General features: G+C 36.9%; 1 protein-coding gene across 5 annotated transcripts in view; it reads right to left on the bottom strand.

Annotated features, from left to right (window-relative positions):
• The window catches only part of Diaph2 (diaphanous related formin 2), a 980,694-nt gene that overhangs the window by 17,918 nt on the left and 946,782 nt on the right, over nt 1–15,994 (bottom strand). The window contains exon 28 of one of the 5 annotated variants that reach the window (XM_060375359.1): nt 8,209–8,247. The exons of the other annotated variants lie outside the window; for them this stretch is intronic. Within the exon in view, the coding sequence (XP_060231342.1) occupies nt 8,234–8,247 (14 nt within the window). The 3' untranslated portion in view covers nt 8,209–8,233. The remainder of the gene's footprint in view (nt 1–8,208; nt 8,248–15,994) is intronic. 5 annotated transcript variants of the gene reach the window in all.

Below are 15,994 nucleotides of genomic sequence, written 5' to 3'. Positions count from 1 at the left end.
ATTCTAATTTGTAAAACTGTAATTTAAAAAAAATGACTCTCCAAATGACTGTCTCCACAAAGACTGATAAGGATTTAAGGATTTAAAAGGCCCTCTGTATATATGTTATGGTTGAGTAGTTTGGTCCTGTGAGACTCCTAACAATGAGAGCATGGGCTGTCTCTGACTCTACTGCATGCTTTTCGGACCCCTTTCTTTTTACTGGATTGCCCTGTCCAGCTTTCATATGAGGGGAGGTGCTTATGGTTATTGCAACTTGATATGCCATGTTTGATTGATGTCCATAGGAGGCTTGCTCTTTTATGAAGGGAAAAGGAAGAGGAGTGGATCTGTGGGAGAAGGGAGGTGAAGGGAGAGATTGGGAGGTGAGGAGAGAGGAGAAACTACAGTAAGGATGTAATATATGAGAGAAGAATAATTTAAAAATTAAAAATACCAGCTACAAAAGTATGCTAAACTTAAAAAAAAACAGACATACAAAACAAAACACAACAACAAAAACAAATAGGAAAGACTCTTTCCATAGATGATAAATGATCCTGATCTATTTTTAAGAAGGTATCCTACTGAGATATTTAATTTTAGTTATCAGCTTGACACATCTGGAAAGAGGGAAACTCAAATGAGGAATTGCTTCCAGATTGCCCTGTATGGGTGGCTGTGGGGCATTTTCTAGATGTCTAATTAATGGAGGGGACCCAGCACACTGTGGGCAGTACTATCCTTATGCAGAGGGGCCCTGGACTGTATAAGAAACAGCATTATTCTCTTTTACACCACTTGTACCAATATGATAATGGTATAGGCAAAGCTAAAAGATACATTCAGCAGCACTTGAAAGTATTAGTGCAGATTTATGACACACTCTTCTATTAAGCTCACCTCACACTTACATAAATGAAGCTTTGTCAATATCAATTTTTTCATCTTCAAAATGGAGCTAATACTTATACTATAGGTATTAGGACAGAATGAAATAAATTCATACCTGCTCCACATTGATATTCCAATAGATATGAAGTATATGCATGTATACATGCAGCTGTGAGTATACACACACATGTGCACACACACAGGTCAATCAATAAGGATCAAACAAGAAACTTGTCTCCACTTATAATCAATATCCATAGCTTAGTGTTGCAGATAGGTCAAATTCTCAGTGCATGGCCATATGGGTTTATATATTTGGTCTGCCCCTTAATAGCTGTTTCCCCATTTATATTCCTCTTTGTCATGGAAATAATAAATAATATTAACTATGTACTTAACAGCATAGCTACAATGACTAATGGAAAAGGAGCATGATGGTACCTGACATAGACTAAAAGCTTAGTATTATTAATACATGCCATTATAAAAGTCAAGTTCTAAAGATTTCAGCAACAGATTTTACACATTTTGAAGTATAAATAGCCTAATTACAGCACTATGACAATTTTTAGCCACTTCTGGGACAATAAGAAAGGTTGCAAACAGATGTATATAAAAAAGTCTTTTTCACCTTAGCACATAAAAACAAAAACGTAATAAAAACCAGGCAGGAAATCAGAATTTACCAATGTTCTGACTTTTTATTTATTTCACAAGTCATAATAGGCTAGGGTATTTTATGCCCCTGGGAAGCAATGAAAATCTTTTATAACTATTTATTTATTTATTTATCTATCTTATTGTCATCCAATATATATATAGAAATGTTGCCAGACTGCTTTCTATTACTTCTCTGCTTTAGGATTCCAGTTGTCTGGTTAGATTTGTCCTTAAGGGTAAAAAGAGATTATTTCTATAGATTCCAGAATGGCTTTAATGATACAACTAACAGAAACTGGTCATTCATTTTCCCCCTACTCCTAGAAGAACAGTTTTACCGGGAAACTTGTTGATCTTTAATTTGCTTTACCGAGTACTCTGCTCACTGGAAATCAATGGGGGGGGGGGAGCTTGCTTTTTATAAGCAGAGTCCAAGCATGCAATTATTACAATTATCCTTTCTAAAGAGTGACTGTGTGCCTTGCATTGTGCTAGAAAGATAGATAAATATGACAGTATCTTTTTTGGTATTCATGATATAGTGTTTGAGGTCTTTTGTTTTAAAAATTAGTCTGATGGAGATGTGTTAATGCTTCCTCTCTACCCTAATACATAGTTCTCAATGAATCAAGTCAATAACTCAAAGAATATATTGCATCTGGATATTAAAATGAAAAGTGTCAAACTTCTGCCTAAAGACATTTTCACTCATCTGGAGTTTTTATACAATGATATCCAGTGACAGAAAGGCCAAGAGTAGGGTCTACTCTTTAGGAACATGAAAAAGATACTCAGATGAAGTTTTGTGTGAGAGTTATACTTCGGGAAGGACTTTCAAGTGCAGGTAGTATTGTAACTAGCTGAAAATGCTAAAATGAGTGACTAAGAGGAACTGTATAGTCTAAGGGGAAGACATTGTATTGAGGAGAAAAATTTATATTATGAATCTATAAGAAATCCAACAGTGATTAAAAACAACAAACTTTGGCCAGATGACTGATGTATCCTATGTGGCACCTTTAAGGCTCTTGAATTTCAGATATGCAACAGAGAGTAAATTTGTAATATATAGTGTCATTTGATGATAATGTGCTGAGTTAATTTAAGAGACAATAAATAAGAATTAGAGATTAATTGGACATGGTGGCTAAAGGAATAAATGACAACTTGAAATTTTCTAGTCTTATACATATGTGGGAATGGTGGTTCTATCAAGTAAGATAGGACTTGCAACAGAAGGAACTTTCAAGGAAAAGGTGAGTTCAGCTTGGTATTTGTCAAGCTGGAAATGCCTTCAAAACATTTGGGCAGAGATGATCAGCAAGCCATTAAGTACTCCAACTAAGACTTAAGTTTGGGGAGAGGACTGACCAGCATTAAGAGCAATTTCAGAGATTCATTGAATAGATGGTAAATTAAGCCATCACACAGAAAAGTACACAGACTGAGATTCATGACTTGCTTATCAGATCCTGGGAATTACTGATATTTAAGAGGTGAGTTCAAGAAGAGGAATTCATGAAGAATATAGTCAATAAATATTCAGAGAGGCACAGAAAGTAAGTACAAACTACACAGAACAAGAGAGCAAATTCTGAAAAATAGAATAAGCAATAACATCATATTTTGTAGAAAGATGCAGTAAAATAAAGGCAGTAAACTATGAAATTTAGAAATATGGAGGTCAAGTACAAGATGGCAGTAAAAATCACCAACTGTACCTGAGGGACACAGGATCCTAAACTCTGAAATTGGTGAGGGGGGGCAGCTGAAGCCAGAACATCAGCATTGAGGCTTCCAGGTTGAGAGGGGACAACCTGTGAGCTTGGCCAGTTTGTATCCAGGTCATCCATGGACATCTCCAGGGTATGAGATTGGAGAATATTCTACCGCCCCTGCACTTCCCCTTGCCCTAAGCACAGTACTCCCTGCTCGGATGAGGCAACAGTAGTTGCCCCAAGAATGATCCTCCATGCCTGGTGACTGAGACAGCAGAGGCAGATGCCCCAGGAGGAGCCTCCATGTTCAGTGACTGAGAGGGCAGAGACAGCTGCCCCAAGCATGACCCTTCATGCTCAATGACTGAGAGAAGGCAGAGGCAGTGGTGGTAAAGGCTCCCAGGACTGTGGCCTATGGCTGTGGCAGGCAGCAGCTGCCCCAAGCAGGAACCTCCTTACTCGGTGACTGAGACAGCAGAGGCGGCTACCCCAAGTATGGGTCTCCCTGCCGGGCAGAAAAACAGTGGACACCACTGAGCTGACAGACCTCCTACACTTTCATTTCCCCCTGGGGGACCAATTCCAAGAGTAGAGAATAGTGGAAATCCTGTGCTTCCCAATTAGGCCTGCAAGCGAGTGTACCTTCAAGTGCATGCTTGAAGAGCCCCGGATCCAGGTTCCCTCTATGCTAGCAGACAGACATTCGATCTCTTCCACCCACACCCCCACTGTGGACAACATAGGCATCCTTGGGACAGTGGTCTCAACATCGAAGCTCCTGTTCTGTGGGTTTCCTGGTGGAGTCCAGGCAAAAAATTCCTGGAGTAAAGATGGTGCAACCCAGAGAGATCTGAATACCTGGAGGACAGTACGACAGGACTGTGGGTCACTGAGGCATTCAGGGCACCTGTGTATGTGCATTGTGGCCTCTAACAGCTCCAGCAACCCCTTCTGTGCTTACACTCCACCCTTCCAGGCATCTACATGCTCTACCACCCTGTCCTTAAAGGCACACTTCTACACACACTCCCAGGCTTGCTGACATGTGTCTGCGACCTTCCTCCCTTAGCTACAGCTGAAACACCAACATCCACTCTCGAATCATTGGTCCTCTCTCATCTTCTTGAAGAACACTCCAGACACCAGAGACAGATGGACCCACTCTGAAGTACAGACTCCAGGAACAAACAGCTAAGGTTCAGATAAAAGAAGAACACATCCAACAAAAATCAGGACATTATGGCTTCACCAGAAACCCCAAAAATCAATGGACATTTTAATTGATTGGACACACAGGAAAATGATCTCAAATCTATGCTTATCCAGTTATTAGAGGCACATAGAGAGGAAATGAACATGGCTCTCAAAGAAATACAGGAAAATAAAGCCAAACAAACAGAGGCATGAGTAGAAGCATATAGAGAGGAAACAAACAAAGCTCTTAAAGAGGCAAATATACCCAAAGAAATAGAGGCAAATGTAGAGGCACAAGAGATGAAACAAACAACAACAAAAAAAGAGGCCAGCATGGAAAGATAGGAATCCACATTCAAAGAGATGAAGGGAATGGTGCAAGACATGAAAACAGAATTAGAGTAAATAAAGAAAACACAAACAGAGAAAATTCTGGAGAAGGAAAACTTGGAGAAAAGCTTAGGAACAACAATGATAAGCATCACCAACAGAATACAAGAGATGGAAGAGAGAATCTCAGGTGCTGAAGATACAAGTGCAGAAATTGATACATCTCTCAAAGAATAAGTAAAAACAGAAAAGTTCCAAACACAAAACATCCAAGAAATAAAGGATGCCATGAAAAGACAAAATCTAAGACTAACAGGAATTGACAAAAAGAAGATTCCGGACTCCAAGATCCAGAAAATATTTTAAAGAAAACCAGAGACGAAAAATTTCCCAACTTAAAGAAATAGATGTCCGTTAACATGCAAGAGACCTACTGAACACCAAATAGACAGGACATAAAAGAAACTCCTCATGTCACATAAAAATCAAAACACTAAATCTACAGAACAAAGAAAAAATATTAAGAGCAGCAACGAGAAAAGGCCAAATAACATATAAGGGTAGACCTACTAGAATCACACCAGACTTCTCAACAGAAACTATGAAAGCCACAAGGGCCTGAGCAGATTTCATACAGATTCTAGAAGACCATAGATGCCAACCCAGAATACTATACCCTGCAAAGATTTCATTCAAAATAGATGGAGAAAACAAAATATTCCACAGCAAATAATATCTACACAGCAACCCAGCCCTACAGAAGATATTAGAAGGAAAACTATAATCCAAAGATATGAACTACACCCAAGAAAACACAGGCTATAGATAACTTCACAACAAAGAATTAAAAGAAAGCAAGCACTGAAATGCAGTAACATCACCAACTCCACAATAAAAGGGAGTAACATTCATTGGTCATTATTATCTATCAACATCAACAGACTCAACTCTCCAAATAAAAAGACTACAGACTGGGAAAGGATCATCACTAATCCTATATCTGACAGAGAGCTAATACCTAGAATATATAACTCAGGAAGTTAAACAGCCACAAATCAAGTAATCCAATTAAAAAATGGGGCTAAACAGAATTCTAAACAGAGGGATATCGAATGTGAGAGAAACACTTAAAAAAATGTTCAGTGTCATTAGGCACCAGGGAAATGTAAATTAAAACGACCCTGAGATTTCACCATACACACTTCAGAATGGCTAAGAGCAAAAATTCAAATGATAACACATGCTGGAGAAAATAAGGAGAAAGGGGAACCCTCTTCTATTGCTGGTGAGAATGTAAACTTGTACTACCACTTTGGAATTCAATTAGGCACTTTCTGAGAAAATGGGGAATAGTGCTACCTCAGGATCTAGCTTTAGCACTCCTAGGCATATATTCAAACTACGCTCAAGTATACAATGAGGACATTTGCTCAGTCATGTTTATAGAAGCTTATTCGTAATAGCCAGAATCTGGAAACAACCTAGATGTTCATCATTGGAAGAATGGATACAGAAATTGTGGTACATTTACACGATGGAATACTACTCAGCTATCAAAGACAAGGAAATCATGAAATTTGCAGGCAAATGGTAGAAACTAAAAAATATCATCCTGGGTGAGGTATCCCAGAAACAGAAAGACACACATGGTATATACTCACTTATAAGTAGTTATTAGCCATCTAATACAGGATAAACACAATAAAATCTGTACAGTTAATGAAGCTAATCAAGAAGGAGGACCCTGGGTAAGATGATCAATCCTCACTCAAGAAAGGTAAATGGGATGGATGTCAGAAAAGGAAGAAAACAGGAAACAGGACAGAAGCCTACTACAGAGGGCCACTGAAAGACTCTACCAAGCAGGGTTTTAAAGCAGATGCTGAGACTCATAGCCAAACTTTGAGTGGAGTGCAGGGAATCTTATGAAAGAAGGGGGAGATAGAAAGACCTGGAGGGGACAGGAACTTGACAAGGAGTACAAAGAACCAAAAAAAATCTGTGCACAGGGGTATTTTCTGAGACTGATACTCCAACCAAGGACCATGCATGGAGATAACCTAGAACCCCTACACCGATGTCGCCCATGATAGCTCAGTCTCCAAGTGTGGTCCCTAGTAAGAGGAACAGGGGCTCTCTCTGACAGGAATTCAGTGGTTGTCTCTTTGATCACCTCCCACTTAGGGGAGAGCAGCCTTACCAGGCCACATAGAAAGACAAAGAAGCCACTCCTGATGAGACCTGTTAAGCTAGGGTCAGATGGAAAAGGAGGAGAACCTCCCCTATCACTGGACTTGGGGAGAGGCATGGGAGGAGAAAAGGGAGGAAGGGTAGGATTGCAACGGGACCAGGAAGGGTGCTATAGCTGGGATACAGAATGAATAATTTGTAATTACTAAAAATATATCAATTGAAAAAATAAATATGGAGGTCATTTGAGATTTTAATGACAGCAATTTCAGTGAAATAGGGCAAGCAGAAGCCCGACCACAGAAGGTTGAGTAAGAAGTGGAAGCAAACAATATAGCTTATACTTGGATTTATCATGACCATGAAAAAGGTGATATTTTCTTAGAGCAAAATCAGTTACTTTATGTCATTGTGCCTAACATGTCTAACACCATTTCCAGTTGGAATTGTCTAGTGCACATGCATATATGTGTGTCTGTCTGTATGTATGTATGTGTGCATTAACTTAGAAAAACAATATCCTCTTATCATATCAGTTGTTATTGATTGTACAGTGGTGGACATCTGTCTCTGCGACCCCCCCCAAAAAAAAGTGGCCGCTGATTCATAAGTTTCCTAATAAGTAATGTATGACATGGTGTGTGATAACAAGCTAATGCTTAACTTAGTAGTAAGCCAGTTCAACACACACACACACAAAAAAAATAATGAAGGGACATGCAGAAAGAAGTGAAGCTCATTTTGTTTTTTAAGGTACAAAATTTTCTGTTGTAAAAGAGTCCAATATGAAAAAAACAACTGATATGAGATATTTCCAGTTCCATAGTTAACATTATTAAAAATACTCAGTGAACTCCTTATGTCATTATTTTCCAAAGTAGGGTGTATTTCAAGTTGTGTGTTTTCATTTATAAGGTATAGTAAATACTGCCAGCACAGTATATCTTATAGCATTGTTTGATAAGTATTTAAGTGAATTGAAAAGATCAAGGCTTACATATACATTTGATTGTTTTTTCATTGCCTAAAGGTCAAGTAGACACTTGGAACATTGTTCTAAGGAAGGTTTCATAAGACTCCAAACAAAGAGTTTTTAAAGCTGAGTTATCCCAGGGTCTGATACCATTTTACCTAACAGTGTAGGGAAATTACACATGAGAACATGTGACATAGCAGTCAGCACATGATCAACACGGGAGCCAATGTATTACGAGACTGAAATCATCATTATGGATTGACTTACTATTAACTGGAAAATATGCACTGTATCATTCTTCTGTTCCTGAGACAAACAAAAACAGATTAGAGTGTCATGTAGTTTTCAGTACTAACCTAGTCTTCACATGAATAGTCCAATTTTACAGAGTTACCAAGTAGACATCTTATTTAAACTCCAATTTGAAAGTTTTTCCAACTCAGTTTACTTTCAGTAATGGACTCTGGTGACCCTGAATTCTAACATCTTGGATTTACAAAGTGGTGTTCTGTCCAGTCTAATTATACCACACAGATCTGCTGCATACATATGAGGTGACAATATATAACTAGATCAGAAGCCACATCTTTATAGTATTAAGCCTAGCATATATGGACCAAAAAGAAATGTTGGATTTATTTTTATCAGTTTTTTTGTCTTGTTAGCAACAACAGAAGGAGTTCACAGTTCTTTTTGTAGCTATTATCCTGAAATGGCCGTATATTAAAAGTATTTTAGGTCAATTATTGTGGCCACTAGAAGTTTCTATTCTAACTACAATGAGCCCACAATCTCTTTTATTACTCTGAAAATCAGGGAAATAGTGGACTGGCCACATTAATTACTATGGTGAGGTTTCTCTCCTTTCAAGTCATCTGCCAACTTGCCTTTGTAAACAGTGTTCTCAAAGAGACAGTATTCCCAGATCAAAAGGCTGTGGTGGATTTGAAATAAGACTAATGTGGCTCAACCTTAATTTGAAGTGTTAAGAAAAAAAAAAGACAAAAAAGCAAAGGAAATTTGTTACAGGTTAACTTTTAGAAGGTCTTCAGAGGGTTTAAAGATTAAAATTTACTGCATGATAAAACACATGAGGATAAATGTGAACAGGTTTACACTAAAGGTAGTAGCTCTGGGTGATTAGGATATATGTGTGATATATTGGGCTCTAAATTTTGTAGCAGCAAAAATGTCAAGGGCTACAGCCTGGACAAAAAGTGAATACATTGTAACAAATAATTAATTAAAAACAGATAAAAAATGTCAAGGAGAAATTAGTAAACTTGCATTTCATGGATTTTTGTTTGTCCACAAATGCCATTTCACCCAGTTGGATTCTTCATCAGTCTCAGATTACCCCACTGAATCTAGCTAGGTTGCTTTCATAACTGTTCTATGAAAATGGCTAGCTAACTACATTTTAAGATTTTTGGGATACAAAGTGAATAAACTGTAATTAATAAAAATAAAAATATTTAAAAAATAAAGTTAAAATTAAAAAAAAATTCTTCACATGAGGCACTAAAATTTACTGAGTCTGATTGCATTAACACTAAACCCCAAGTAACCAATAATATATCCGTGTTCTATTAAAGACAAAAATCAATAAAAAAATCTGCAAAAAAATAAATTTGTGAAAGCACTTTGTCGTTTCCTCCTTTCTATTAAAACCTATCCATTTTTCAAAACTCAAATAAAATCTTTAGCCCTCATCTATCTTTTTTTCCTCTTGACTCTAAAGCACAAATGTACCATGGATCCTACATTTCAGCTTTTAATTTGTAGGCAATTCCATTTGCCTCACTAACATTTTGTGTACTACCTTTATAAGTGGAGAGCACTGGGATGGGTCAAAATGAATTTCTACTACCTCTTGAGCTCCCTCAATACAAAGCAGGCTTGAATTAAATGCACATTGATTCTTTTTCTGAGTAAAACTTTTATGAGCATTTATAGACATATAAATATGTCACTTGGTCCCATATACACATATTTGTGTGGGACCATAAATAGTTTATAAGTGCTATCTTTTCAGGAAAACTGAGAGAAAAGGATGATATGGTTAAGTTGTGAGTAGTGCATAAAATGACATTTAGCAGCCCAAAGTGTTTCAGTGTTGACTACATAAAAAAAGACAATGAAGTGAAGTGAAAGAGACTTTCTTGGAAGACTCTCTCCTGACCAACCACATTGCAGTCTCATTCTGAGATGCTCTATTTTATCCTGTTCTGAATACTAGTCACAAAGAACTATAACCATAAATATTAAAATCTCAAGACCTAGGTAAAATTTGTTCACACTGCTTTTAACAGATTCTGTCAGTATTACTGAACTACTTTTGGAAAAATGTCTCAGTAGCAAGCACTTTCTTATGGATTAAAAAAAAAAATAAGTGATCTAGGAAAAATGCTATTTCCATAAGCATAAAATATAAAGAAATTTCATAAGCAGAGTTGAATTCCACCAAAATATAGGGTACTTTCTACAATGGCTGTATTTATAAATAGGCATATCTTGAATCCATACCATATTCCTTCAGTAAATATTAAGTTTTCTTTTTAGTCTTCATTTTTTCTTGACCTTGCTGTAGCTCATGATACTATTAACAATTACTCCTGGAACAAAACTCTCTTCTTTTAGCTGGTATAGCATTACTGCTCCTTCATCTTCAAACTAACCCTTTCTTTTTCAGTCTAGGTTTTTAAACTATTGTTCTTTTCTTCACTGTGTATAAGTAATTTTGAGGATTTTATTATTTGCCCTTTCCTATATTACACTATGTATTTTTCATGAGCTACTTTTCATGGGTATATACATGTACGTGGAAAACTTCAACTATTCTTCTTCCTGAAGACAGACATAGAGGGGTTTAGACAAATCTAGCCAGTATAGTGAGACCTTGTCTCAAACTAAATTATTTGTAATTTATTTTATAGGGTATTGAAGTGGTTGTCACTTAATACTTTATAATTTATATAGTTATAACAAAGAACAAATTGGAAACAAATACAGATTAAGAGAGATTAACATTTGAAGATGAAGAAAATAATTCATTCAATGTTACTACCCATAAAACCACTAGGGTCTAGTAAACAGGCTGAGATCAAATCCTTTCCTAATTAATACCTTCTGAGGAAGCATGGTCAGTTTTATACTTTGATCCCAGTTTTCGAGCATCCAGAACTATGAAATAGCACATTTTTTGCTGTGTATGATACTCTGTTTGTAGGACTTTGTTATAAAAGTCATAGAAAACTCTACATTAAGATACAATATGAATTAATACAAAAATAATCATAGATGTCTTTTTTTTTAGTTACTCAGCAAATCACTTACTTGTAATTATTGAATCATGTTCTTTTGGAGACAAAATATTATATATGGCCTATATTGGCCTTGAAGTCATACTTCCCCTAACTGAGCCTCCTAAGTACTGGAGTATATACCATTCATAGCTCATGACCTATTCTTGGGTCTGTTTCCTCATTTTCATGCTCATTAAACTACTCCAGGACAGAATTTTATCTATTACCTACATTTCTTTGAAAATAAAAATTATTATTATTATTGTGTGTAATGTACAATATGTACATTACATAGCTCACATGTGGAGGATAGAGGGTAACTTCCAGAAAATAAAAATTATTATTATTATTGTGTGTAATGTACAATATGTACATGACATAGCTCACATGTGGAGGATAGAGGGTAACTTCCAGAAGTTGGCTCACTCTTTGTACCAGTTGTCAAGCTTGGGTGAGAAGTCCTTTTACTTCTGAGCCAGCTTTGCTGGCCACTATTGCCTACACACTTTGTTTTTCTTTATTAATTACACTTTACTCACTTTGTATCCCCCCTGTGGTTCACTCCTTCCTCCCATCCCAATCCCTCCCTTCTTCCACCTTCTGCATGCATGCCCTTCCCCAGGTCCACTGATAGGGGAGGTCTTCTTTTCCTTCCTTCTGATTCTAGTCAATTAGGTCTCATCAGGAGTGGCTGCCTTGTCCTCTTCTGTGGCCTGGTAATGCTGTTTCCCCCTCAGGGGGAGGTAATTAAAGAGCAGGCCAATAAGTTCATGTCAGAGACAGTCCCTGTTCCTATTACAATGGAACCCACTTGGATACTGAATTGTCTTGGGCTACATTTGTGCAGGGGTCTTAGGTTATCTCCATGCATAATCCTTGGTTGGAATAGCAGTCTCAGGTCTTAAGTGAAGTTCTTATTAAATTTTTCGTGCCTTTGGTCTTACCCTCATCTAACCAACCTTCCACACTGTTATAAAAAAAAAGTCATTCTCTGAAGGCTTGCCTGATCATATTACTGTAAGTATATTCTGAAATGGCTCCTTACAATAATCACTTGACTTCTGAGTTTTTGTATTCATATTCCAGCAATGACGAATGTTTGGCTCTTCCTTGAATTTGTTATTGTTCTTATTATCAGCCTCTTTTATTGGATCATACTTCTTTTCTTTCTTTATTTGAAAACTTCTGACTTATTGTTAGGATATGGCTTGAGGTTTATACTACAATTGTTCTGTCTAGTCCCCACCCCTTTTACTACAACTGTGCAAAGGAAGAAACTTTCGTTTTTGCCTATTTTCTTGGTATTAAGAATGTAAAAGGAAAAGAAAATTATATGTAAATGCATACACAGGTGAACACATTCTTTTGTTTGTAAGAGAAAGTAAAAATATTAGAGAGCCCAACATTCATTTGAATAATTAAGTTTGTGTGTGTGTGCAACCATTTGTGTGTGTTTGTATTCATTTGTTAAGTCAATTCAGCCTTAACTGCCTTTTCTGGTAAAGAGAGCTAATTATATGTCTTTCATGCTTGTCCAAGACATAGTGCACATCTTTTAAATTTTCTCTCTTCAATATGAGAGTTCTACTGGAGATCAGTTAGTTCAGCGGCTATTACAGGGCAAAATTAAATTCATCCTTCTATTCTTTAGATCTTGAATTATTTTTTTGTCTGTCAACTGTCCTTAGTTATCTTGTAGAAGAATCAATGGCAGTCAATGTGCTTTTCCTGTTCTACAGTGATACCTGAGAAATGAAACTTCATGTTTCTATAGACTGCCTAATTGCTACTTTCTTCTTCAGTAACAAAAATCCTACTCCATAGTATTCTATTTTATGGAGAGTAGGGATTAGTTAATCCTCATCTTCAGTAGTTCATATAGCGTTACAACCTCTATATTCCCCCTGCCTCACAACACTTAGTTACTTTAGTTTATTATAGGTAGTAAGTGCTTGAGATCATCTTTTACTATCTTCTGATGCTAAGAAGACCGTGCTTAGAAAAGCAAATTTTCTTCTTGCTCTCCAGATAGGCCTAGAACACCAATACTCACACTCACACACATGGGCACACACATAATCTTGTTAACACATCACAATAAAGCATACTGTCGAGAAAAGTTCAGTGTTTTCTTGTGAAAACAGTACCAAGTCCCTTCAGAACACAGCACTGAAATTCTTCCACTAAGCCTTTAATGTGAATGTGCTCAATGGAACTATGCATACAGGTGTACAACAATTATTAGATTTAATATCTGAACGAGCTCAGGTTCCCATTAGAGTTTGACTGCTTCAATGACCCCATTATTTTGCTTCCACTGCTCCCCGAACTGATCAACTTAATTATTCTGAATAACGAACATTTAGGACATGAATTTCTCATTTGTTTTAAACCATGTGAGACATCTAAAAGTATTTCACTTAAAAGAATCACAATATAGAAGGAATTACTATGAGACTATGTTAGAAACTGGAAAGCAGGGCAGAGCTATGATCAATGCTGGGCAAACAAAACTTTCCTGGAATGACTTGTCTCTTAGATTTTTCTTTGGTGTAACTCATGCCTTAGCGATGTCTCTAGTTCCTGGAATATGCAATGAAAAAAGCAATGTGGCTGTGGTTGGGGATAGGGACAGGCAGAAGTTAAATCCTGTATTCTTTGTTATAAAACATTATAATCCTTAAAGTAGCGAATATTAAGGGAAACTAAAATGCTTTGCAGGGCTACCCAATCACATATATTCGTTTTTAAGAATAAAAAAGAGAAGTCAGAAAATAAGACGAACTTCAGTTGATATGTTAGAAACACAATCTCTTATAGTCGAATGTGATGGTCAAATTACAGTCTTTAATAAAGAGCACTGCAGCTTAAATATTGGGTGTAAGTATCAAATATAGGCAATATAGTATATCAGCAATTGTATGACCTCAGCATAAAAAAAAATCATCTTGAGAAAGAAATAAGGCATAAATGATTCAGCAGCTCCAATATTCCCTATTCAGTTTTTGTTGATGACTATTAAAGAGCTGTGTGTTTACCTAGAGGAAAAGGAAGCATTAAAGTGTCACTAATCAGTCAAGTTTTACAGATGCCAGTTTATCTCTCATCAGTGAAAGTATTTGTCCTTTAAAAAAAATGGAACTGACATCAAAATGGTCCCCCTTGCCCCTTGCCTTCTTTTACTAATGCTATGGTAAGGGCAGCTGAGCCTGTAATAAATGTGTTTGTGTCCAGTCATATTCCAATCACTTTACAATCAAATCAGACTCCTTAAAAATAATAAATAAATAAATGAATAAAGTCACAAGAGAGTAACACAAGGTCCTGCTTCCAGGCACTTCCTGGCATCAGCCTTCACTTCGCACTTCTGCTCAAAGTACCTGATTTGACAAAGCACACAGAAAAGCCAGAGAGATTCTCTTCACCCTCTCTCCCAAACTATCTGACAGGAGTCAATAATTATCCTCGCGCACAGCTACAATCTAACCACCAGAGATAAAAGTGTGAGGGGAAACTTTTGGAACTATTCCTTACAATCTTTTATTAAAGAAATGTGTAAAAATGCATTTGACTTCTTGGGGCAATTTTCCTCTGCTGGTTCAACTTAAGCCATTTTTACAGTTGGCAGTTTAAATAACAGAAGTTACAGGCTGCCTTGCACAGACGCTGTGCATGCCACATAAAAGCTATGGCTTCAGAGGCAGGAGAAAAACCAGAAGAACCTGAAAGAAAAGAAGCCCTTCATCTACATAAAAGAATTTCTTTAATAACAGCAGCTGGGAAATTTTTTTCTATGACCTTGTGTCCTTCTACTGTTTCACAGAAAGCAGGTATCATATCCCCTACCCCATCACCTATAAGTACTAATTCACTGTTAGAAACAAACAACTGTTTCTATAATATTGCAATCATCATCTACTCTATTTTTAATGTACTCAGAACAGGCCTTCATATTGTATAATATTAGGGACAGTCCTCTATATGTTTGCAATGTAAAATGGTACATTTTAGATATAATAATCCTAAAAGAAGCCTATCCATAACTACTATATTTTAGGCCAGAAAATATTAATATTTTTTATTCATGTTTGGTTAACATTTGCAATTCAGCTTTTTGCAATATTTAAATGGAATTGCATATTTATGAGAAAAACATTTAAAAAATACAGCAGACTTTAAAATTGGTTCTTTCTTAAGTGCTTTATCATCCTTAATGCCCACCCTTACTTTAGAGAATTAAAAACAAAACAACAAAGTTCACAAATTATTTTTAATTTAATTTAATTTTTTATTATTACTTATATTTTATTAACTCTGTATTCCAGCTGTATCTTGCTCCCTCATTCCCTCCCAACCTCATCCTCCCTTCCTCATCTCCTCCCTGACCATTTCCAAGTCCACTGATTGGGGAGGACCTCCTCCCCTTTCATCTAACCCTGTTTTACCAGGTATCTTCAGGACTGGCTGCAAAGTACTCCTCTGTGGCCTGGCAGGACTGCTCCTCCCTTGGGGGATAAGGAGGTCAAAGAGCCTGCCATTGAGTTCCTGTCAGAAATAGTCCCTGTTCCCCTTACTATTGGAAACCAATTGGTTACTGAGTTACCACGGGCTACATCTGAGCAGAGGTTCTAGGTTATATCCATACATGGTCCTTGGTGGAGTGTCAGTCTCAGAAAAGACCCCTGGGCCCAGATATATTTGGTCCTTGTGGAGCTCCTATCCTTTCTACATCATACTAACTCCCCTTC

The sequence above is a fragment of the Meriones unguiculatus genome, chromosome X (assembly GCF_030254825.1).
Source record: "Meriones unguiculatus strain TT.TT164.6M chromosome X, Bangor_MerUng_6.1, whole genome shotgun sequence".
Taxonomy (NCBI): Eukaryota; Metazoa; Chordata; class Mammalia; order Rodentia; family Muridae; genus Meriones; species Meriones unguiculatus.
This window is presented reverse-complemented; position numbering and strand designations above follow the sequence as displayed.